General features: G+C 48.9%; 4 protein-coding genes and 1 long non-coding RNA gene across 6 annotated transcripts in view; 1 reads left to right on the forward strand and 4 right to left on the reverse strand.

The window, feature by feature from the left end:
• Positions 1-3402, reverse strand: part of LOC143103965 (ras-related protein Rap-1A-like) — a 30347-nt gene extending 26945 nt beyond the window's left edge. The window contains exon 1 of one of the 2 annotated variants that reach the window (XM_076267855.1): positions 3264-3402. The gene's annotated coding sequence lies outside the window, so the exon portion shown is untranslated. Of the gene's footprint in view, positions 1-3015; positions 3224-3263 lie in introns of those variants that run through there. The other variant, XM_076267856.1, reaches the window with a different exon arrangement.
• A 2012-nt stretch (positions 3403-5414) lies between these two features.
• On the reverse strand, positions 5415-6179 carry LOC143104317 (uncharacterized). Its single transcript, XR_012983055.1, has 2 exons — positions 5913-6179; positions 5415-5859 (listed from the first exon to the last, which is right to left on the reverse strand). It is a non-coding gene; the product is annotated as an uncharacterized LOC143104317 (long non-coding RNA).
• Positions 6180-6581: 402 nt separating this feature from the next.
• timm17a (translocase of inner mitochondrial membrane 17 homolog A (yeast)) lies at positions 6582-11003 on the reverse strand. Its single transcript, XM_076268324.1, has 6 exons — positions 10961-11003; positions 10011-10110; positions 9822-9885; positions 8013-8141; positions 7458-7568; positions 6582-6756 (listed from the first exon to the last, which is right to left on the reverse strand). Exons 1-6 carry the CDS (start codon positions 10984-10986, stop codon positions 6686-6688), a joined length of 501 nt encoding a protein of 166 aa, XP_076124439.1. The 5' UTR covers positions 10987-11003; the 3' UTR covers positions 6582-6685.
• Positions 11004-11060: 57 nt separating this feature from the next.
• taf6 (TAF6 RNA polymerase II, TATA box binding protein (TBP)-associated factor) lies at positions 11061-13762 on the forward strand. Its single transcript, XM_076268274.1, has one exon. The coding sequence runs from the start codon at positions 11244-11246 to the stop codon at positions 13149-13151; it is 1908 nt and encodes a 635-aa protein (XP_076124389.1). The 5' UTR covers positions 11061-11243; the 3' UTR covers positions 13152-13762.
• A 3227-nt stretch (positions 13763-16989) lies between these two features.
• lmod1b (leiomodin 1b (smooth muscle)) lies at positions 16990-23670 on the reverse strand. The gene is made up of 4 exons (XM_076268072.1): positions 23189-23670; positions 19141-20952; positions 17776-18873; positions 16990-17495 (listed from the first exon to the last, which is right to left on the reverse strand). The coding sequence occupies exons 1-3, from the start codon at positions 23465-23467 to the stop codon at positions 18847-18849; spliced, it is 2118 nt and encodes a 705-aa protein (XP_076124187.1). The 5' UTR covers positions 23468-23670; the 3' UTR covers positions 16990-17495; positions 17776-18846.
• Positions 23671-23734: the final 64 nt, after the last annotated feature.

The raw sequence follows: 23734 nt of genomic DNA on the forward strand, positions 1-23734 counted from the left end.
TGTGTGTTAGTGGTTCAAACAGTGCTGGGTCTCCATTGTTAATTGAATGCTTGTCAGTTGAAAATGGCGGTGCTGATGATCGTGGCTCGTGACAAAGCGCCAACACCTGCATACGGAGCGCTTCAGTGGTTCAAAAAGTGTTGGGTCTCCACGGTGATCAGTCATCCTCAGAGTGTTGGTTCTCCATGGTGATCGGTCATCCTCAGAGTGTTGGGACTCCATGGTGATCAGTCATCCTCAGAGTGTTGGTTCTCCATGGTGATCGGTCATCCTCAGAGTGTTGGGTCTCCATGGTGATCGGTCACCTCAGAGTGTTGGGACTCCATGGTGATCAGTCATCCTCAGAGTGCTCATGAACAAAGCGCTCCGCTCAAAGATCTTTGCATAAGAAGAGCCTCTGGGCCTCTGTGTGGTCACAGGCAGGAATGATATGACTAACACTCCCCCGCCCCCCCCACACACACACACACCAAAAGCGCAGCCAGCAGCACAGATCAATAAAGAATTCCCCGCCACTGCCGGAGAAAAGGGAAGCAAATCTGCTGTGTGTGCGAGCAGTTTCCCACCGCGACGACTTCCCAGCACAGGTTCAGACTAGCGTACATCATCATTCAGGAGGGGACACACACACACACACACACACACACACACACACACACACACACACACACACACACACACACACACACACACACACACACACACACACACACACACACACACACACACACACACACACACACACACACACACACACACACACACACACACACACACACACACACACACACACACACCACTGCGAGGACTTCCCAGCACAGGTTCAGATTAGCGTACATCATCAATCAGGAGGACTCTAATTACCAAATATGGCATAACTGCCAGGAGAGACAATGCAGATATTCCAAACGGTGTCTGGGAAACATGTTCAGTTTTACATTTAATGTTTCAAAATCTGAACTGCAATACAACTCCACCATAGGCTAGTAAATACTACACCAAAGAGTAGCCTGGAGTTCAAGCATCTGTCCCGAGGACAGAAGAACGGACCAGCGTTGAGCACTGCAGAATGCCCTCCAGCACAGGTCACCTCAGTTCGTCTGTGAGCAGCGTAAATGGGAAGTGGACCCTCTGGTCTGGTGCCAAAACTTTTTTTTTTTTAAATCCCCACTCTGTTCCTGCTGACATGGCGAGACTTTGGCGCGACACGAGGAACCGAAACCCTATGCCCTCATCAGCAGAGCAGCGTCAGCAGGGACAAACTCACACACACACACGCACACACACTCTTCAGGGTAAGCCAAAAAGGTGGAAATCACACAGCAGCTCACAGCAGTAAACCATACAATACCACCACGGTACTATAGATAGAGGCACTGCAGAGATATTGTGGCATCATGTGGCCTGTTATCACTACACTGAGAGTACATCTGACCAGAGACCAGACTGGCACTACTACAGGCAAGCAAGGCCAGGGAGGTGTGAGGACAGGTGTGGGTATGAGGCAAGGGTGGTTAGAAGTTAGTTTTGTATCTGAGTGCAGTTACACATCTGAAAATTCACACTTATGTTGGAGACCATCTGAGCTGTTGCTGCTTGAAAGAACAACCTAATATATGTGTATGGGTGCAGTCTTCTACTTCTGAAGTGAGTCGTTACTGACAGCTCATTTTCTGATGTGCACGTTAAGGGTGGAAATACCCGTCATCTCGCTCAGCACGTGGGCTACTTCTCCCAGCACTCCTCTGCTAAATTATGCACGCAGCTCCCTAAGACTCTTTCAAGTCACGAGAGCCAAGAATTTTCTTGCATTAGTTACATCACTCATTTTTATCTTCTCTGTTTGCAGCTAACGTCATAGTAGTTGCACATTACTTCTGATGCATATGGCAGCACAGTCCAAAAACAAGTCTACTGGCCTAGCGCTTGGCATCGATGAAAGGTTGCTATTGTACAGACGGCGGCCAGCATGGGTCATAGCAAACCTGTAGCTTCATGCACCGAACTGCTGACAATGGCAAATCCGCTCTAATTCTAACGTTAGGTCAACGCGGGCCACTGATTAGCCCCGAACGTCAGCCAATGTGGACGCTGTGATTAGCATTAATCACTGGCAAATTCAAGTTCAGTTTCACAAAGTACTTCTTTCAGCTAATGTACGTAACGTTACAGTATTGTCCAGACTTAGCTAGCCAACACTATTCATCACTACGCCTCTTCCAGTCAGCTATACAAACACAAATATGAATATGTTTGTCAGCTAATACCTCACCACCCGACAAGTATCTCGCAACCTTCTACTGATAGGATCCATAACGTTAATGCAGTGCATGGCTCACCATACCATATGTTAGCTAATCAGCTATGTTAGCTTGCTTGCTAGTTAGCTTGCCATAACTTAACAGCAATCTATCTTATAGCCAGTCGTATAATAATAAATGTTAACAGTTAAATACTTAGCCGGGAAAAAAAACAGGAGATAACTGCCGCGATGACGCCTTGATGGCTTGATTCTACATGTTGGTCAAATTCTCTAGAACTACTGTCCAGCAGTGATCAAAGGCATAATGTTAACGTTACATCCAGCTAGTTCAGTGGATATTATAACTGTTAACCTACGCTCGCTGTCGCCGTATGTCTAACCCAAAACAGATAGTAACCTACATAAACAAATGACCCACTAACAATTGAGTTGTTGTGGTTGTTGAACTAAGTAAAGCAAACAAGCCAGTGTTACAGTCTGGCACACTGATGTTTATTACTGATGCAATAACACATTTAGCATCTCCATTGGATTCACTTATTTATGCAACTACCTTGCTAGCCTGCCAACTGGACTAGCAAGCTATCTACAATCGTTATAACATTAGCTGGCCCCAAACATTGTCCGCATTCAAACCACATATGCTAACACACTTTAGCTTGCCTTGTGTGTTAAACAGTATCTAGGTTAACTGATCACTTAGCCTGCTAGCTCTGTTCTTTGCTAGTTAGGCGTTAGCCTGCGTTACTCACCCTTCTCTGGCCTGGCCTGCACTTAGGAGAGTGCAAAATTGCTTCTAATAGTTAAGTTATGGTGAGTGCCAATTCTTCGTTTCTACCACCAAGCACCGCATTCCACAGCGCACACAGTCACCGACTTCTAATCAACAACATTTCTGTGTAGTTGTTGTCATGCGACTTTATTCGCCTGTCCGCTCAACGACCTCCTTTGACAGCCGCGATGATCAGACGTAGTTTGCCTCAATACCACTGCTACTCACCGTCTTTCGGTCTCCGCCGCTCCACAACCATCGAGCTCCTGCTCCCTCCGGCAGTGAGTGAAGTCTACGTAGTCATTGCCAAACTCTATCTTGGCTAAAAGACACAGAGCTGCCAAGTTGCTCAATTGCACCCTCTATGGGCCACGAAACAAAGCATTACTTCTCAATGCCAGACGGTCTGGTCAGAGAATGTCTAATAAGTAGACGGGCTCTGGTCTGGTTTTATTTAAGTAGGCTAGGTTTGATTTTTTTTCGGGGGGGGGGCATGTAACAACACTTTGATTTTTTGGGGGGGCATGCAACAAAGCTTTAGTGATTTTACGCACACGGCCGCCCCTGTTTCAGGCTTTGGCTTCTGGCACTGCCGGCACCAGGGTGGCCCCTGAGTGGTTTGTCAGGTGGTTTTGCGTTTCTCTTTAGTGAGATACGCACTCAATCGTATCTAAATATGACTCAAATGTGGCAACGGTGGCGGTGATAGCCTACAGTTAATGTGAATCGCGGACAATAACCAAAGAAAGGAATTTGCACCTCCATTCACCAAATAAAGGCTGTAGTAGTGTTTCTACAAGTTGGCACAAAACGTAATTTCTGTCAGAAACCAGCCTATAATGCATGGGATAACGTGAGGTGAGTCAGACAGAAGATGGCCTGTCTTAGTAGCCTATTCCTGAGTCCTGTCCTTTTCAAACTAGGTTAAAATTGTGTGTGATTAGCCGCCATAATAAAACCCAAATCCAAAATCTATAGGTCCAAACCTATGAGTCTAAGCCTTTGTTTAAAAAAATAGCCCAAGCCTCTTAAGTGACGTTACCTCTTCTCCACTTCTCTTCTCTTTCACACACGCAATCTTTCTACAAAACTCACCTGAAGTCATCATTTAAAGGGTCTTTTTTTTTTATCTTCCAGGGGAGCATGCCCCCGGACCCCCCTATCTTAACTGGGGTGGGGGGCTTTTTGCATCAATACCCAGGGGTTCATAATCCATCCATGTCTGTCCAACGTTTGGAAAATCCTAATTGACTGATTTAACTAAAGACTTATTTGTGATTTTTCATTTTGCATGCCACCCCCCATCCCACATTTCAGCTGCATTTCTGAAGCAGTGTGTAATCAAATGCCCTTCAAACACATGGCATACAAAAACAGTGAACAATGCCAGCACCAAATACACATGATAATAATGTACTACAACAGTGGTCCCCAAACTTTTTCTTCCGAGGGCCAGCTCACTATGCCTGGCTCCAAGAGAGGGCCAGAGACTCGGCGTAGTTCTATATCAGTAACCATAAATAGCTTAGTGCTGTGAACAACAGCAGTCTACCTTAGTTGAATATTCTATTACATTTAATCATAGGCTATTGCAATTTAATACCATTGTTAGCTGTGTTTTCATCATGCCATATCAGTGTACAATTAAATAATAGTAATAAAAAACGTTTGCATTCCCAAAAGTATTAGCAGGGAGTCCCAAAAGTATATTTTATTAAAAATGTGTGAACTCTGAATTCTGTGTCTTTGCATACACAGTCTGAAATGACCACCATTCTAACTTTCAGTCACCTGATGAGGACTTTGTATGAACATTTGAACGAGTGAATAAAAAATAGAAATAATTATCCCAGAAAGTCCCAGAAATATGACTTAAATAGAAGTTAGTTAGTTATTAAAAATTAATTGATAAACTTTTAAAATACTTTGAGCACTGATGCAGTCAGCATAGGCCTCTTACATTGTTTGCAGGTAGGCCTACATTGCATTCCGTTTTCGATGGCAAACAACGCCAAAACAACCACCGGTGGACAAAAAGAGTATTACATGTGTACTGACTCGCCATAGAGAATAAATGGGGGAAATTGCGGAGGTTTTAGTTTGACGATGTTGTACTCCCGTGCTGGCCGAATGCTATATATGCTACGGATATGTTTTGGGGGGCCACCCAAAATGAGGTGGCGGGCCGTAGTTTGGGGACCACTGTCCTACAATATAGATAATTGGGATCCACTGGGAAATAGCTCCCTCTAGTGTGCGTCTACAAAAACTGTTGTAGTGTGAATTTCCTTTCCTCACTCCCTCCTAATTTCCCCCCACATTGCATGGCTTTGTCCTCCATTTTCCCTGACTCCAACACTTGGTGAAAAGAAAGGCAGATTTATGTCAGATGTTTGTGTTTATTTATTATTTCTGGTCTGTTTCTCAGACCCGGTTCATATTCACAATCCAGAGAAGAATCCAGTTGGAAACTGTAAAACTTGTCTCCTGTACGCTCCTCCAGTCACAAAGGCTTTAATCTCAGAGATCTACATACAATAAAATGTAGATCTACATACAATAAAATGTGGAATAGGTTATCTCTCTTCAAAAAAATAAATAAAGCCCAGTTTTTACACAAAAAGGGGACCTGTTTCTTCACTAATACCTTCCCCTGCTCTCCGTCCCCTGCTCTCCTTCACCAGTTTGAAGAACCGCTGTGATGCTCTCCATGGCACCTGGTGCCCACCAACAGAGCGGGTACACATGAGGCAGACACCAAGCATGGCACCTGGTGCCCACCAACAGAGCGGGTACACATGAGGCAGACACCACAGCATGGCACCTGGTGCCCACCAACAGAGCGGGTACACATGAGGCAGACACCAAGCATGGCACCTGGTGCCCACCAACAGAGCGGGTACACATGAGGCAGACACCACAGCATGTCACACATGCAGACAGCCTTTATGTACAGAACACAAAACATTACGAATGACCACCGCAGCACGCCGGAGTCGCTGCCTGCTTCAGCCAGCCTGGGTGTGTGTGTGTGTCAAGCGTAGACATCTGGGAACACACACACACACACACACACACACACACACACACACACACACACACACACACACACACACACACACACACACACACACACACACACACACACACACACACACACACACACACACACACACACACACACACACACACACACACACACACACACACACACACACACACACACACACACAGGCTGAAGGCAACTCCTTGGTCCAGAGGAAGGACATTCAGCTGATAGGGGGATGAACTACCGAGCAAAACACAAGGCCGAGGAGCAAAAAAGGCGATCTGTGGGTAGCTTAAAGTAAAAAAAAAAAAAAGTGTCTATATATATATATATATATATATATATATATGTATATGTATGTGTGTGTGTGTGTGTGTGTGTGTGTGTGTGTGTGTGTGTGTGTGTGTGTGTCATTTTCTCTCTGGTCACAATCCCATGATTTTATGGTAGCGTTTGAGGACTTCCCACGGTGGGGTGGGGTGGGGTTGGGTTGGTGAGGTGAGGTGAGGGCGTCCCACGGTGGGGTGGGGTTGGGTTGGGTTGGTGAGGGCGTCCCAGTCTTGAGTTCATGGTATAAAAAAGCCCCGGGGGGTGAGGGGGCTCACTGGTACTGTCTGTAGTCTCCGAAGGAAGGCGCTGGCATGGGCGCTGGCTCCTCTGCAAACTGGGGTCCTGGAGCACGAAGAGAGAGAGAGAAGTCGGACATTGCACGCGTCACACACACATCACAGAGTCCGTCAACCATGACAGCAGACAGCCCATCTTCACAGACTAAGGGACGAGCTCAAGCTATGTGTGTGTTGGCTAGGAGACGAGCTCAGGTGTGTGTGTGTTGGCTAGGGGACGAGCTCAAGCTATGTGTGTGTTGGCTAGGAGACGAGCTCAGGTGTGTGTGTGTTGGCTAGGGGACGAGCTCAGGTGTGTGTGTGTTGGCTAGGGGACGAGCTCAGGTGTGTGTGTGTTGGCTAGGGGACAAGCTCAAGCTATGTGTGTGTGTTGGCTAAGGGACAAGCTCAAGCTATGTGTGTGTGTTGGCTAGGGGACGAGCTCAGGTGTGTGTGTGTGTGTTGGCTAGGGGACGAGCTCAAGCTATGTGTGTGTAGGTTAAGGGACGAGCTCAAGCTATGTGTGTGTAGGCTAAGGGACGAGCTCAAGCTATGTGTGTGTAGGCTAAGGGACGAGCTCAAGCTATGTGTGTGTGTTGACTGGGGGACGAGCTCAGGTGTGTGTGTTGACTGGGGGACGAGCTCAGGTGTGTGTGTTGACTGGGGGACGAGCTCAGGTGTGTGTGTTGACTGGGGGACGACCTCAGGTGTGTGTGTTGACTGGGGGACAACCTCAGGTGTGTGTGTTGGCTGGGCAGGTGGACTCACCTGTAGGGAACTGTGAGGAGGCGAACCGGGTGAGCAGGATGCCCGCTCCCTCGATCAACGCCAGGAGGATGCCACCCATGGCAGCCGAGCCTACCATGGCAACAGGGCCATCTGCGCACGCACACACACACACACACACACACACACACACACACACACACACACACACACACACACACACACACACACACACACACACACACACACACACACACACACACACACACACACACACACACACACACACACACACACACACACAGTGAGAAAGAGCAGCACACAGTCTGGACACAGGGTGGGTCGGTCACTCACACACTCACAATTATTCATCGGCAAACACACAAAAAACATTTACTGTACAGGGTTGATACATTTACTGTACGGGGTTGACTGATATGAAATGTAACCTGTGTCACCATCACATATGCAGCCTAAACAGAGTGGACAGATTTCATTTTTCAGACAGTTTCAATCCCAGTGCTCCCACTGACAAGTGTGTGTGTGTGTGTGTGTGTGTGTGTGTGTGTGTGTGTGTGTGTGTGGCAGGAGACTTACTTCTAGCAGCGAGGATGGCGCCGGTCATGGCTCCACTGGTGATGGAGTTCCAGGGGTCTTCTTTGCCCCTCGCCTGGACGAGGCCGCAGTCGATCATGGAGAAGAGGCCGCCCCACACAGCGAAGCTCCCTACCAACACACACCATGAAACACACACCATGAAACAAGCTTTATCATGGAGAAGAGGCCACCCCACACAGCGAAGCTCCCTACCAACACACACCATGAAACAAGCATTAGTCCTGCAGACACATGCACTTCACATGGGACAATGGCACATGCCACACTGAGACACGTTTACATGGGACAATGGCACATGCCACACTGAGAGACAAACAGTAAGCCCTATTCGGACAGGATTAGTTTTACGTGGAGATGTGGGGTAAAGTAATTATTACCAGGGGTTTCAGTCCCGTCCGAATGCGCCATGTCAGTAATTATTACGGACAATGTCAGTAGAAATTACTGCCACTTTTACCTTCTGTAAAACGGTCAGTAAAAAATACCTCAGGTACTATTCATGCCGTGCAAATGAGCATGGAGGTGCTTGAAGAAGCACTCCGTAATAAATAATTCAAGGCAACCACAGGATGATGATTTTGCCTAGTAAGGTAAAGTGTAAGCTACCAATGTAATCGACAAGGAGGGTGAATGTGCGTGATATTTTTTCAGCTGTAGCCTGTAGAATAGCCGAGTCTCACCACAAACATTTCATTGTAGCCTTTGACACGCTGAGTAAACATTACTCAGGCCATGTTGCATGTATGAATGCGAGATCAGGAAGCAACGTAGCATGCACATGGCGACAGGGAGGTAACAGCAGTGCATAAATCCGAATCACCCCTCCCACTTCTGGTAGAATACCGAGGTTTGTTAATCCCGTGCAAATTGGTCATTTATATTATACGTCCTGTGGTAAAAATTACTTTACCCCACATCTCCACATAAAACTAATCCCGTCCGAATAGGGCTTTACTATGATCTTAGTATCACTATTACAAGAAGGCAGTCAAATTCTCCACCACATTAACAGACCTATTCAGTGTTGGTTGTAATAGTAAATGGGAGCCACAGCCTATTACCAAGTCTAACAGAACGCCTGGAGGGGATGTCTAGAGAGGTACCCCCCCCCCCCCCCCCTAAAAAACAGCACATTTGAAGGAAATAATATTTTTCTAGTGATTATGAGATAACCACTCCAGCCTCCCTATCCTTCAGTCCCTTAGATACAACGGGTTGCTACGGTTTCAGGGCCAGGGACACAGAGAGGAGGAGGACAGTATCAATGTATGTTGCAGGGAGGAGGCTAGTAAAGAGTTTGGCTGTATGTTGCAGCCTGGCTGCAGGCCGACACACATAAATGATGACCCCTCACTGCCCTGGGCTCCAGTATCAGCCAGCTCCTCGTCTGCCACGGGATGCTAGTTTAAACCTTTCAATGCCAATAACCCAATCAGCATCCAATGGAACAGTTCCACATCACAATGGATATGACCAACTATGCAAGCCAGAAGGCCAAGGTACAGAACCCATCGCTTTATGGTAAATGGATAAATAAATGCATTTATACAGCACTTTTCTGCTCCTTCTTTACACAGCGTTTTTTTTAATGTCTCACATTCACATTAGGAGCAGTTTGGGGTTCTGTGTCTTGCTCAAGGACACTGTGATGGGGTTGGGAGGGGTCAGTCTTAAACCAACAACCTCTACATCCATAACCACCGCCGCCCTGATATTATCTTTGGTAGGTCACTGGCAGTTATGCCAGTGTACATGAGCGAGGACTCTCACTCATAGGCGTGCACTCACCTCCCAGCTGAGGAGCTCTGGTCTTGATGGCCGTCACGCTACCTCTAAGCCTGTGGCTCATGCCCTGCAGAATAAACACAGATCTTACTTACCTCAGTGACTGGATTTCTGATACACAACATTTTCAGCAGAAGTGCATGATGGAGGAGTAATAATTTAAAAGATCCTGGCAGAAGCTGTTTGACTTACAGAAGGTGAATTTCTAAAGCCCTTCACGGCCTGGAAGATCCCTCCTCCGATCGCCCCCATGGTGAAGGCACCACCACAGTCGTCCACAATCCTCCAGGGACTGAAAACGAAGGTTAACAAACATAATGAGATTAACAAACATCCACTTTCACATTTCCAAACAACTGCAATGGCTAAGGCCTGGGGGGCCAAGGTCGGGGGTGTTCCGGGGGCAGGACCATAAGGGACATCACGGTGTTGTTTACAAGTACTCGATGTGCCCAATGTAGTAGCTAACGTTCCTAGCCAGTGCTATCCATCAGTTTCAACAGTACAAGTCACATTGGCCAATTTACACAATGACAAGAGGTCATTCAAGCTATAGACACTTAATCCCACGGACCTATATGAATGGATACCATTCCGCCATTTAAGGGGTAAATGCAGTATCGAGAAACCCCTTAAGCTGATGTTACACAACGCAACCAATAAGCCATCTGACCATCTGACGTTAGCCAGACGCTTGGCAGAGTGATGTCTGCTAACCGGTTAGTGCTAGCTAACTGTAACTGTAAACCGGCAAACAGGCTGTACTTCTACAAACGACAATTTTTGTAATTTGACACACGTCAACTAAATACATGAATAAATATTATAAACTAGCCAAGAATAAGCCATTTAAATAGCAAACTGTCCAAAAGAACAAGGTCACCAAGCTACTTTATGTATCCTTGCTAGCTAACCTTTAAGTAGCCTAATGTTAACTTACATCATTATTGCGACAGCAAGGGCATCGCGGCCACGCTAGCCCAGCTAACAATCATGATTTGTACACTTGCCGTGTTTTTAAAATTAAGACATCTTATATTTCCACAAATACCTATTTGATTCCATTACAACACGATGAGACAGATTGTTAAAATTACACAAGGTAAGTAATAATTTTGGCGAAAAGACCACAGATGGCTTACCACGGCTCCCTTGCGTACTCCTCCATTTTGTTCTTACCGTGTTCCGATTGACGTCATACACTTACACATGTCACGTGATATCACACAACCACGTGATCAATATGGCGGAATTTCGGAAAAAGATGTCGGTAAAGGAATTATGATAAAACATCGAACAGATGTGTTTATTGAGCACATAGCTGGGTTAATGAGCACTCATCGGACACAGTAACAGTAGTTACTTTCTTTTTTTTGGTCGTAAGGATCATCTGCAAACATTTAAGGAACTTTATTTTGGAAAGACATGGCAGACGAGCGCAGACAGAAGCAATGCACTGTTGTGCTCCCCACCGAGTCAATGAAGGTGATGGCAGAGTCGGTGGGTGTGCAGCTGCAGGAGGAGAGCTGTGCGGCCCTGAGCGAGGAAGTAAGTTATCGCATCAAAGAAATAGCGCAAGATGCTCTCAAGTTTATGCATCATGGAAAGAGACGAAAACTGACCACAAGCGACATTGATCATGCTCTTAAACTTAAAAACGTGGAGCCGCTGTATGGCTTCCAATCACAGGAGTTCATTCCGTTTCGTTTTGCAAGTGGTGGAGGACGCGAGCTTCATTTCTATGAAGAGAAGGAGGTTGACCTTAGCGATATAATCAACACACCGCTCCCGCGAGTTCCGCTTGACGTCTCGCTAAAGGCTCACTGGTTAAGCATTGAAGGAGTTCAGCCGGCTATCCCGGAGAACCCTCCCCCTGCTCCGAAAGAGCAACAGAAAGCCGAGTCCACAGAACCTCTCAAAGCTGTCAAACCGGGACAAGAAGAAGAGGGCTCCATTCAGGGCAAGGGGCAGAGCGCCACCTCTGCCGAGGGCAAAGGGAAGAAAGAGGGCATGATGCGGATCAAGCCCCGCAGCACCCACGAGCTGTCCGTGGAGCAGCAGCTGTATTACAAGGAGATCACGGAGGCATGCGTGGGCTCGTGCGAGGCCAAGCGAACCGAGGCCCTCCAGAGCGTCGCCACCGACCCCGGCCTGTACCAGATGCTCCCACGCTTCAGCACGTTCATCTCCGAGGGCGTCCGCGTGAACGTGGTGCAGAACAACCTGGCCCTGCTCATATACCTGATGCGGATGGTCAAGGCGCTAATGGACAACCCCACCCTCTACCTCGAGAAGTACCTGCACGAGCTCCTGCCGGCCGTGGTCACCTGCATCGTCAGCAAGCAGCTGTGCCTGCGGCCGGACGTGGACAACCACTGGGCCTTGAGAGACTTCGCCGCCAGGCTCATGGCACAGAGCTGCAAGACGTTCAGCACCACCACCAACAACATCCAGTCCCGCATCACCAAGACCTTCACCAAGAGCCTGCTGGACGAGAGAACCCAGTGGACCACGCGCTACGGTGCGATCGCAGGCCTCTCCGAGCTCGGCCCCGATGTCATCAAGACGCTCATCCTGCCCCGGCTGTCCATGGAGGGTGCGCGCATCAAGGCCGTCATGGAGGGGCCTGTCGTTTCCAACATCGACAAGATCGGCGCAGACCACGTGCAGAGCCTGCTGCTGAAGCACTGCGCCAGCGTCATCGCCAAGACCCGGCCGCTGCCGGACATCGTGGACCAGTACCGGGCCGACTACGGCTACCTGGGGCCCGTGCTGTGCTCCCACGTGGTGAAGGCACGGGCGCAGGCGGCACTGCAGGCGCAGCAGGTCAACCGCACCACGCTGACCATCACGCAACCACGGCCCTCGCTCACCGTGGCACAGTCTGGCCTGGGGGGCTCAGGGGGCACACGGCCGCCCAGCATCATCAAGGTGCCCAGCTCGCTCACGCTCATGTCCACGCGGCCCGGCACGCCCACGCAGCCGTCGCCGCCGGCAACCAAGTACATCGTGATGCAGACGAGCGCGGGGGCGGCGTCCACCCAGCAAGTGATCACGCTGACGTCGGCGCAGTCGGGCTCGCCGGTCACGAGCACGGTGTCCAGCACGCCCACCTCCCTCCAGCCGCTGGTCAAGGTGGAGTCGGGCGGCGCGGGCTCGTCCAGGCCGCTCCAGAAGTACATCGTGGTGTCTCTGCCAACGTCGTCCGCCTCGTCGCTGGACAAAGGCGCCGGAGGGGCCTCTCATGTCACCACCTCGCCCCTCACCATGGAGCCCAGCGTCAAGATGGAGCGTTCGGAGTCGCCTGCGGCTAGCACGCAGTCCCCGCACTGAGAGAGAGATGGACAAAGACGCACACGCACACGTACACGTACACATACACACTTTTTTTATCCTGATGCGGTTTTCTCCATATTATTATTATATTCTTGCGCACCCAAACACACAAAACCCTGAGCAAGGCTCTCCGTGCTGACGTGTAAGATTGGGGTGTTAGTGGGCCTGTTTTTATATGTGTGGTGGAAAGGAGGGGGAGGAACGGCAGTAAGAATTTTGGAAACTGTTCATAGCTGTGAGGAAAAAACAAAATATTTGACATGATGCATGAAACCTTGTATCGTACACATTAAAGTAGGCTAATAAAAAATCATTTTTTTAAATGCGTGGCACAAAATGGCCGTTACTCAAATGTCAAAAATATGTCTGAATGGTAGTATTTTCATTTTTAATAAGGCTTCAATTAGATACAAGATACTCCATCAAAGTAATAATATATACAATTTCTGAAACCAATGTTTAGTGATTTCTACATCCTCAAAGGGCACCGTTTAATTATTGTTTGCATAGCATTGTAAAATGATGTGTGTTGAGCTAACGTTAGCTCACCAAACAGTTTTGTAATAAATAATTCATAAATAAACAAGCAAACTTCCCTGTCAAAATCATCTAAAGCCAATGATGACACTTGTTGCCTGTTCAGTTGCTGCCTGGGATCTCTTCTGGGAGAAAGAGACTGTTATTTCTCTTATTTCTCACTGTGATAAATTACTTGAAGGTGAAGTCTGCCACTCTAATCTAAAACACTTGTGAAATGCAGCAATTTCCTCATACCTGAGGGCTTCACTATGAAGAGCGTTAACTGCCTAATGCTGGTAACTTTGGGAATAACAGCTGATCTTTTAAATAACGCTGCACTGAGCAGCTACCGTTTCTAATGTGGCGTGCTGTTTGGAGATCAGTGATTACTCCTGAACTTATGGTTATGTGATTCAGCAGACATTTTGGTCCAAAGCGACTTATAAATAAAAACAATACAACAGTTAGAAATAAACAGTGAATCAGTTTTAAAATGTTGGTAAGATGACATTAAGGAAAATAGCAATAATAAACAATAATGTCAATGCAATATCAAGTTACCTGGGTAAGTCATTAACCTGACTTATGTGATCTAGCTGTCTGTCACACTCAACACATCTCTAGTGTTTGCAGTCTCTTTAAATAGGAAGCGTGTTCCAGCGTCTCTTTAAAAGTGCAGTCAGTGATTGTAAGCGATTTCAGGGCCATGACATTTTTTGTCACATTCAGCAATCATCTCCTCACGATCGCTAGATTCCCATTCTGTGAGTACACTCTGTAGGCAGCCCAGGCTCCAAAAACTGGAGACAAACAATGTTGGGGCAGCCTGCCCCCCAAACAAAAACAAACCCATGCGTGGAGTTTCTCTGGGAATACTGAAAGGAGGGGTGATCTACCTCTCTGGTATGTTTCATTTCGTCCTTTGTTGAAATATAATGTACATTATTTTGGACAAAAGCATCTACTAATAAATTTAAACAAAAACAAATATAAACAAGCGTGACTTCCTGCACAATTGCTGACTGCACCTTTAAATGGGAAGCCTGTTCCAGCATCTGTGCTGTGTTCTCTGCCGATGGAATCCTGCAGTTGGTAAATAAATATGGCTGTTCCGCTGAAATGCAGGAAAAATATTTACGCTAATAGTTTCACTGCCAAGTTTGCTTTTACTCTCTCTACTCACACACTCTCTGCATCCCTTTCTTTCTCTCCCCATCTCTTTCATCCTCTACATCCCTTCATCTCTCCCTCTCTTCCTACCCCCACCACCTCTCCATCTCTTTCCCTCTTCATCCCTCCATCTCTTTCCCTCTTGCATCTCTCCCTCTCTCCCCCTCTCTCCCTTTCTTCCTACCCCCACCACCTCTCCATCTCTTTCCCTCACTACACCCTTCCATCTCTTTCCCTCTCTTCATCCCTCCATCTCTTTCCCTCTCTTCATCCCTCCATCTCTTTCCCTCTCTTCATCCCTCCATCTCCTTCCTACAGGAAGTTCTGTGTCTCCATATTTCATTTCCCTTTCCCCTGCTTTATCCATCTCTCCCTCCTCTTCATCTCTCTCTCCTTCCTCTCATCCCACTCTCCCTCCCTCCATCTCCCCCTGACCAGTGTGTGTGTGTGTGTGTGTGGATACAGACAGACAGGCTCCTGGCTCTGGTCCCGTTATTAGGAATGGGAGAGGAGTGATTTGCAGGCCAGCGTGGCTCTGTGAAATGCCCATATATGGCCATATCTGGGAGATGTCGGGTGAGACAGGGGCAACAGGAACATAAACTGGCCGGCTGCTGTTCCAATCAACTCTGGCTTCTACGAGCAGAGCCTCTTGGCTAAACAGCACTAAGGGCTTCGGCTGGAGGTGGACAAGCTCCCGTCCTGGCTAAAGCAGCGTTAGATGGAGATGTGCGTCCACCTCAGGTCATCGTCGTCATGACTCCTCGTGCTGATCCAGAGCTCAGGGAACAGCATGGTCCTCCTCATGGTCAAATTTTAGAAATGCCTCTGCGGTCAAGTGACTGGCGGGAGACATTTCCCAGGATCCTTGTGCAGTCTTTATGTGTCATTTTCTGCCTCACAAATGTCACTGCACCCAGAAACCAGGAGTGATACATTATCATTTTAAATAACAGTTATAAGTGCAGTTAAGCAGGGACACACAGCTCTAAGAGTTGAGAGGGTGAAAGTTTCGACTGCCCCCCACCCCCCCCCCCCCCCCCCCAACATCCCAGTCATGACCAAGATCCATCTAAAACTGTCCCCAAATATTTCAAACGGTATTTTAAAACCCTTGTCTCAGTTCTAAACCCGAGTCCTCCCATTCTCACCAGATGGTCAGCTCCCGATTCCCAGGTTCAGCTTGAGGCCCTGTAGCAGTGTTTGGAGGCCCTGTAGCGATGTTTGGATAACAATATAGAGCCCCTGTAAACTCTGTGGTTTGGCGGTCTGTAAAATCCTGACGTCTGTGTCATAATGACGCACCAGCCTCTTATCGCGTCTTATCTGTGCAGATGTTTTCTTGAAGCCGCTTTGCTGTTGATTAAGATTAAACATGTACATTGTGTGATTCTTAGATGACTATAAAAAGCTAATTCCCGGCCGGTCCAGAGGCTGCAGAGACCTGCTCTCTGGCGTAGCGTCAGCTCCTGACGGTTTCGGTGACTCCACGTTTCCAGGGAGTTATTAGATCACAGCTTTCTCCCCCGCCAAGGAACACTGCAGCTCTCAGTGGACGTGCGCTGCACTGTAGCGCTTTATTAGGATGTGTTTGTCTCACACGAGATTTGGCACACGTGGCCACCGCACGGCCGTCCATTGTGTCATATGTCAGGCCTTCTGTTTCCCACTCACAGTTGGGGGGACGCAGCGCTCACGCCAGGACACACACCACCAAACCATCCCACAGCTGCTGAGGACGCTGCAGATGACCCCCCGAGAGGAGTCTGGGCCTGGGTGGCGCCTGGCTCTGATCTGACCTGTAGCTTGGTTCTAATCTGGCCGTGTTGGTGAATGCCGCTGATCTGACCTGTAGCTTGGTTCTAATCTGGCCGTGTTGGTGAATGCCGCTGATCTGACTTGATCCACTCAAAAATTGCCCAGCTGTTGGGAGCTGGATCCATGTCACTAGCGTGGCACCACATCCAATCAATTCTGAGCATGGGATTTGTTTGTGCTTCAGTGGAATGCCTTTTCAAAATTGGTCATTTTTATTATCTAAACACAGTCTAGGATCTAGAATACATCTTAAAAAGGTTAACAAAGATAGAAATAGCTCCAACAGCAAGATGTCTATAGAGCACAAATATCTCTTACTGAAGAATCATTATTCAAAGATTAGACAAATGTATTGATTTTAATCACATAGGTGAGAAAATATACTGCTACTAAAATGCAAAGAGTAACAGTTGTTTTTGAGAGTGTGAAAACATTTGGAACCACTCTTGTCTGATAAAATAACATTACAAATGAGAAGACAATTACAGTGGAATGAACTCAAAAGCACTCTGGTCTTGGAACGCTGATGCGATTATGACATCAGGCCCTAGCTGAGAAGATCAGCAGAACAGCAGCCACAATTACATGCACTGCTGAATTATACCGGCCAATCAGGAGCCTCATAACACATCTATGTATATTCCAACAGAAACCTTAAGACATTTAAGTACAGGTGTTTTAAGAGATACATTTAGAACATCCAGCGAAGAGTAGTAAGTCATTTAGTGAAGTAGGAGATTTTTAAAAGTAAACCACCACACTCCCATCCGAGTTAAAAAAGGATATTATTCCCTCCTGAGTCTCCCCCGATCAGGTGGTCTTAAGTGTATAAACCTGGTCAGACGTGGTCAAACCTGGTCAGACGTGGTCAGACGTGGTCAAACCTGGTCAGATGTGGTCAGACGTGGTCAGACGTGGTCAAACCTGGTCAGACGTGGTCAGACGTGGTCAAACCTGGTCAGACGTGGTCAGACGTGGTCAAACCTGGTCAGACGTGGTCAAACCTGGTCAGACGTGGTCAGAAGTGGTCAAACCTGGTCAGACGTGGTCAGACGTGGTCAGACCTGGTCAAACCTGGTCAGACGTGGTCAGACGTGGTCAGACGTGGTGAAACCTGGTCAGACGTGGTCAGACGTGCTCCCACTGAGATTTGGCAACATTGTCGCACAGCTGGCAGCCCGCGGCCCTCTAATAAACAAGGTGGGACTAACTTCCTGCTGAGGCCCAAGGCCAGCGCGAGATCCCTGATATCGTGCCACAGAGAATCCCCCTGGCTGGCGAAACTCAAAGTGGCCGTCTCTCCTTCACATGTCAGAGACTAGGACACGCCCCTCAACAGCGCCATCATCACACGTGTCAGATAGCGCTTCCCCACGACCCAAACAAGCCACTTATCATAGTCTCCGATCACACACACACATGCACACATTCACTATCCCTGCACGACACACACACTTACCAACATACAAGAGCAACTGCTTCATCTAGTAGTGCAAAATAACAGGCAAGGCATTAACATAAGTCCCAGCGCACCCCCCCCCCCCCCCCCCGGCCTACAAGCCTCTACAGCACTCCCTGGCCTGCCACAAAGTCCACTGAAGAGAGAGAGAGAGAGTGTGTGTATGTGTGTGTGAGTTTACATGCATGTGTGTATGTCTGTGTTTGTGTGTGTGTTTGTGTCTGTTAAAGTGTTAAAGTGAGCAGATAGAGAGAGAAAGAATCAAAGTGTGTGTGTGTGTGAGAGAGAGAGAGGGAGAGAGAGAGTGAGTGTGTGTGTGTGTGTGTGTGTGTGTGTGTGTGTGTGTGTGTGTGTGTGTGTGTGTGTGTAAGAGAGAGTAAACAGAGGGTCAGGTGGAGGCTGTGCATCTGATGGTTGTTTGTCCCTGTGTGTCTCCCTGCGCCCGGTGCTGGTGCTGTGGGGCGGCAGTGGAGACCTTCAGGAGGCATCTCTGCTGACGACGTTTGAGTTCTCTTCTCCTCTCCTCTCCTCTCCTCTCCTCTCCTCTCCTCTCCTCTTGTCTCCTCTTGTCTCCTCTCCTCTCCTCTTGTCTCCTCTCCTCTCCTCTCCTCGTCTCTCCTCTCCTCTCTTCTCCCCGGCACTCATGAGATGTCTGCTCTGTCTCCATGGCTACACACACGCGTCCGCGTCTCGTCCTGCTGTCTGTCCGGCCGCTGCCCTGCCTGGTTACTGCAATAGCTTTGGTACAGCCACCTGCCAGGAGGAAGGACACACCAGCAGCCAGAGCCACCACATTAGCCAAATTACACCAATACACTTCATTATACTATATAACACCACATTAGCCAAATTACACCAATACTCTTCATTATACTATATACTTTTGATCATCCTAATGAACATATCTAACTTAATAATGGAGAGAACTACATTTAATGTTCCATGTTATATGCAATGACAAACTACACAAATGATTAATGTTATTATTTGTGTGTGTGTGTGTGTGTGTGTTTGTCGCACCTTCTTGAGCTTCTTCATGTCACTGCCCCTGATGGACGCAAGGAGCTGGTCGCGCGAGTTCTTGCCATCGCCCCGCCCCGCTGTACGATCCTCTACCTTCCTCTGTGACACAGGCGTCAGCGAGTTCTTCAGGAAGTCGCCGTCCAGCATGGGTGCAGGGGGAGGGGGGGGTGGGGGTGGCGGTGGGCCGCCCGCCCCCGGAGGCCCTGGCGGTCCCATGGACGGCCCCCTACCCTTCCTCGGGGGCATCTTGGGCGAGGGCATGGGCGACGGCTGTGGCGAGGCTTTGGGCGATCGGAAGCCCCCTTTGCCCTTGGGCACCTCTAGCGCCCCCTTCTGCTCCCCGTTGGCCTGCGCCTGCTTCTGCTCCTGCAGGCGCCGCTGCCGCTGCCGGTCCATGTTGCGGCTCAGGATGTTGGTCATGGTCATGCGTGGGCCGGCCAGCTCGAAGTGGTAGCCCAGCTTCAGCAGCGTGGTGTTGTCCTTCAGGATCTTGGTCATCTCCATCTCGGACTTGCCCCCGCAGATGTGCCGCTGGTTGTGAAAGCGGAGCTCGGTCAGCGTAGCGTTGTGCTGCAGCGCCTGGATCAGAGACATGATGCCCTTGCTGGTCAACAAGTTGGAGTCCAGATTGATGCTGGTCAGGGTCTTGTTGACGCGCAGCGTTCCGGCGATGGCATAGGCAACATGGTCATCTGCCCGGCAGTTGGCGAGGGCGAACGTTTTGATGTGTGTGTTGTCGCGGAGCGCCTCGGCGAACTGGATCAGCGTCTTGGCCTTGATGACCTCTGAGTTGTTGACGTTGAGCTCCGTCATGTTTGGGTCGTTGCTCCGGACTTTCTGCAGGTCCTCGTCAAACATGCTCGCCGACTCCTCCTCCTCTTCCTCCTCCTTCGACTTCGGCTTTGGAACCTTCTTGTCCGTCACACAGTTGCCCACGGGCTCCTTCTGGTCCAGCGCTGGTTTGGACGTCTCGTGCAGCTTCGCTCCCTCGTTGGGACGTGCGTTCTCCTCTACTCCCTCGTTGGGACGTGCGTTCTCCTCTACTCCCTCGTTGGGACGTGCGTTCTCCTCTACTCCCTCTCCGCTTGCGTTCACCTTCACGTATTCACTTGCTTTCACCTCCTTCTCCGTCACTTTGGTTTTCTCTTCCTTTCCCTGTCCCTCTTTCTTCTCCTCCACTTTTTCTCCTCCCTCATCCCTCATTCCCTTGGCCTGGGCATCAGCCTTGTCCTTCAGCTCTGGCTTCTTCCTCTCGTCTGCCTTGTCCACCTCGCTCTGGTTCTGTTTCTCCGCCATCTTGGACACCAGCCCCTTGGTTTTGCTCTCGTCTCGTTTCCTGATCTCCTCCTTCCTCTCCCTCTCCCGCGCCTCCTCCTTCTCTCGTTTCTCCTCCAGCTTGGAGATCAGCCCCTTCATCTTGCTGTCGTCCCTCCTCCTCACGTCCTCCTTCCTCTCCCTCTCCCGCACCTCCTCCTTCTCCTTCTTCTCCTGCAGTTTAGAGATCATCTCCTTGGTCTTGCTGCTGCTCTCCTTGGAGTCTCTCCTCTCGCTGGGCTTCCCGTCGCTCGTTCTGTCTCCCTTGGCCTCCGCGTCGCGGCTCTCCTCCCTGCGCCTCCTCTGCGAGGAGCCCACTCCAGTCTGCTCCTCCTGGGGTCTGTCCCCTGCCGCAGGGCCTCTGCTGTTCCTGGCCTCCATCATGTTTTCCTGTGAGCAGGAGACGCTGTCCTGCCGCTGGACACTGTCCCTCCGCTCCTGGCTCCAGCCCATCTTGCGCAGGTACTCCTGCTTCCTGCTCTCCTTTGAGTCGGCCTGCACAGCAAACACACCACAGCTCAGTGGACACGCACACACACACACCAGCAAACACACCACAGCTCAGTGGACACGCGCGCGCGCGCACACACACACACACACACACACACACACACACACACACACACACACACACACACACACACACACACACACACACACACACACACACACACACACACACACACACACACACACACACCAGCAAATACACCACAGCTCAGTGGACAAGCACACACACACCAGCAAACACACCACAGCTCAGTGGAGACGCACACACACACACATACACCTGCAAACACACCACAGCTCAGTGGACACGCACATACACACACACACACACCAGCAAACACACCACAGCTCAGCACGCACACACACACACCAGCAAACACACCACAGCTCAGGTGACACGCACACACACATACACACACCAGCAAACACACCACAGCTCAGTGGACACTCACACACACACCAGCAAAAACAGCTGGTCAAAGCAGATAGCTTCTAGCTTCTGAATCTGAACCTGGCTGGGTGTGTGTGTGTGTGTGTGTGTGTATGTGTGTGTGTGGAGGATTCAGTAGTAAAGACCACACACCCATCAATGACATTATTTACATGATTATTACTCATACTGTGTAAAGATTCCTTGGCAATCTTTAGACATTATTGGAAAAAATTGTTCAATTCACAGTTATGTCACAAATATCTCTCATTTGAGACCATATAGGCCTTCTGTATGTCTGTAATAATACCATCAAATCATTACATTTCATCTGTGTACTTGTATACTTTGATTTCATGGTTAATGTATAGCGCCATACCATGAAACCTATATGTTAGTTTAGTTACATAAGTTGGTGTGCAGTGGGTTGCTCTCTCAGTTCAGCTGTGTTTGTTTACACTATGCATAGCCATTATACAGTGCGGAGATAAATGTGAACCGCGACTCGATGTTTGATTTGCGAGTCCCTGAGTGTTTTGCCGTGCGAAGCGCGGGCCTGGCAGACGTGGCCTTAAAAGGCAGTGCGCATAGGGGCAATCACCCGCGGCATTCCTGCATGCAGGACTCACAGAGCGCGAGCGCACCGCGGTGCACCGCACTCGACCTCCTACAACACTCCTCACAAACACACAGGGAACACCACTGCATCTTTTACTAACTGCCACGTAGAACAAATGCCTAAGTGTTCTGAATTGGGGAAATATCTGGCAGTTGAAAGGTCGCTGGCAGGGCATGTGTTCCACCGCTGTTTACTGGAACATGTTTCTTCCCACTCTGGAGAGGACCAGCAGCATGGCTGACGTCATGTTAAGGGTTTTAATGAGCCCCTGCCCTGAACACAAGATGGAGGATGAAATGACCAGCAGGTCAGCTCGGGTTCAGCTCTGATGCAGAGCCAGTTCTAGACGGAGAGGAAACCGTGAAACCCAAAGATTCTAACTGCGCATTAATCCATCTTGCTCATATATATGCCTTTCATATGGATGGAACCACAGAATTAACCTGTTACACTTTTTATCTACTATGACTACGACTATTTCCCTCAATCCCTCTATTGACTATGTACATGTATAGGCTAATATCATAGGCTACTGCCCAAAAAGATGTTAAGCTATGCTAAAGACTCCTATAAGAGGGAGAAAATACACCATTAGTTGCATGACAAACGTTAAACTTAGGTCCTGGTGATTTTGAATTTCCCCTTGGGGATCAATAAAGTATCTATCTATCTATCTATCTATCTGCAGATTTCTCACATGTTAGTCTGAGTTAGTAGTGCTGGAAGATCTGCGTAGGGAGGCCTAACGGATCAGTGGCGGGTATCACTAACCCCGGGCCCAACGGATCATCGCCGTCATCACAAGGCCTACCAGGGGCGACGTGCTGGGCGTGGGAATGTTCACAGGATGACGCACCGATTAACCATCAAGTGCAGAAAATCCGCCAGGTTTAGAATGTCATGTTGGCTCATTATTTAATCCACTTGATAGAAGCTGTTGTCTAAGTGTAAAAAAGTTTTCGATCGTACGACGTCACGTGTTCTTTATTAATTAAGTTAAACATGCAGTATAGTATCAGTACATCCTAGGCCTAGGCCATATCTTCAGCCTATACGAATGACAAACCCACTCAACACCTGCAGGCCCAATAAGACAGTGTATTAATTCAGAACATGATGCTACTGTCAGGTCACAGGTGTGCTGAAAGTGGCATTTGATACCTTGGCCATACCTCAACAGACATATTTCTTTGGAGGGATTTCCTGGAGTCACTACCGGCTGCGTCCGATTTTGCTCCCCGTGCGTTGTTTTTGGTGGAATCCGTTTGGTCTACGATAGTGATCTCGCTGGGGTCGGGCCCTGGGACCATCATGACCTCTTTTTCCACCTCTTCGAGCTCCTCGGGGGACAGGTTGGACAGCAGATTGTCGATGTCTGGGTCCTCGCTCACCATGCGTCCTAACTTGGTCAGTCCCCGCACTTTCCTCCGGTTCAAGTACTCTTGCGACATTTTCGCGTTGAAAACAAATCTTCTCCAAAGAGACAGAAAACAACTCTTACTCCTCTGGGACTGTCCGTATCTCCTCCTGGTTTCCCTGGTATTCCAGTAAAGAAAAGAAAAAACGAATCACAGAGCACGCTCAGGTGATTCCAATCCTGCCGGGCCGGTACACGGGTGCGGAGCGGAGGCAGACTCGGGCGACGTCCTCGCCTCTCATCATCCGTCTGGGATGCTTGGACATTCCAAGAAATCCATCGCAAGCGCATGCCCAAATTT

This window comes from Alosa pseudoharengus, unplaced genomic scaffold (genome assembly GCF_046254945.1).
Source record: "Alosa pseudoharengus isolate Yale_2024_CS ecotype anadromous, Long Island Sound unplaced genomic scaffold, YU_APseudo_1.1 YU_APseudo_1.1_scf_5, whole genome shotgun sequence".
Taxonomy (NCBI): domain Eukaryota; kingdom Metazoa; phylum Chordata; class Actinopteri; order Clupeiformes; family Clupeidae; genus Alosa; species Alosa pseudoharengus.

Bases quoted from the DNA above. Each gene is read 5' to 3' on its own strand.
- timm17a (XM_076268324.1), bottom strand. From the start codon at position 10,986: ATGGAGGAGTACGCAAGGGAGCCGTG. The intron at 8,142-9,821 runs GTGAGTGCACGC...GTGTGTTGGTAG, and splicing joins CAGAGCTCCTCAGCTGGGAG to GGAGCTTCGCTGTGTGGGGC. The intron at 6,757-7,457 runs GTGAGTCCACCT...TTCGTGCTCCAG, and splicing joins CTCCTCACAGTTCCCTACAG to GACCCCAGTTTGCAGAGGAG.
- taf6 (XM_076268274.1), top strand. From the start codon at position 11,244: ATGGCAGACGAGCGCAGACAGAAGCAATGCACTGTTGTGCTCCCCACC.
- lmod1b (XM_076268072.1), bottom strand. From the start codon at position 23,467: ATGTCGCAAGAGTACTTGAACCGGAGGAAAGTGCGGGGACTGACCAAG. The intron at 20,953-23,188 runs GTATGGCCAAGG...TTTGCTGTGCAG, and splicing joins AAAGAAATATGTCTGTTGAG to GCCGACTCAAAGGAGAGCAG. The intron at 18,874-19,140 runs GTGCGACAAACA...TCCTCCTGGCAG, and splicing joins ACATGAAGAAGCTCAAGAAG to GTGGCTGTACCAAAGCTATT.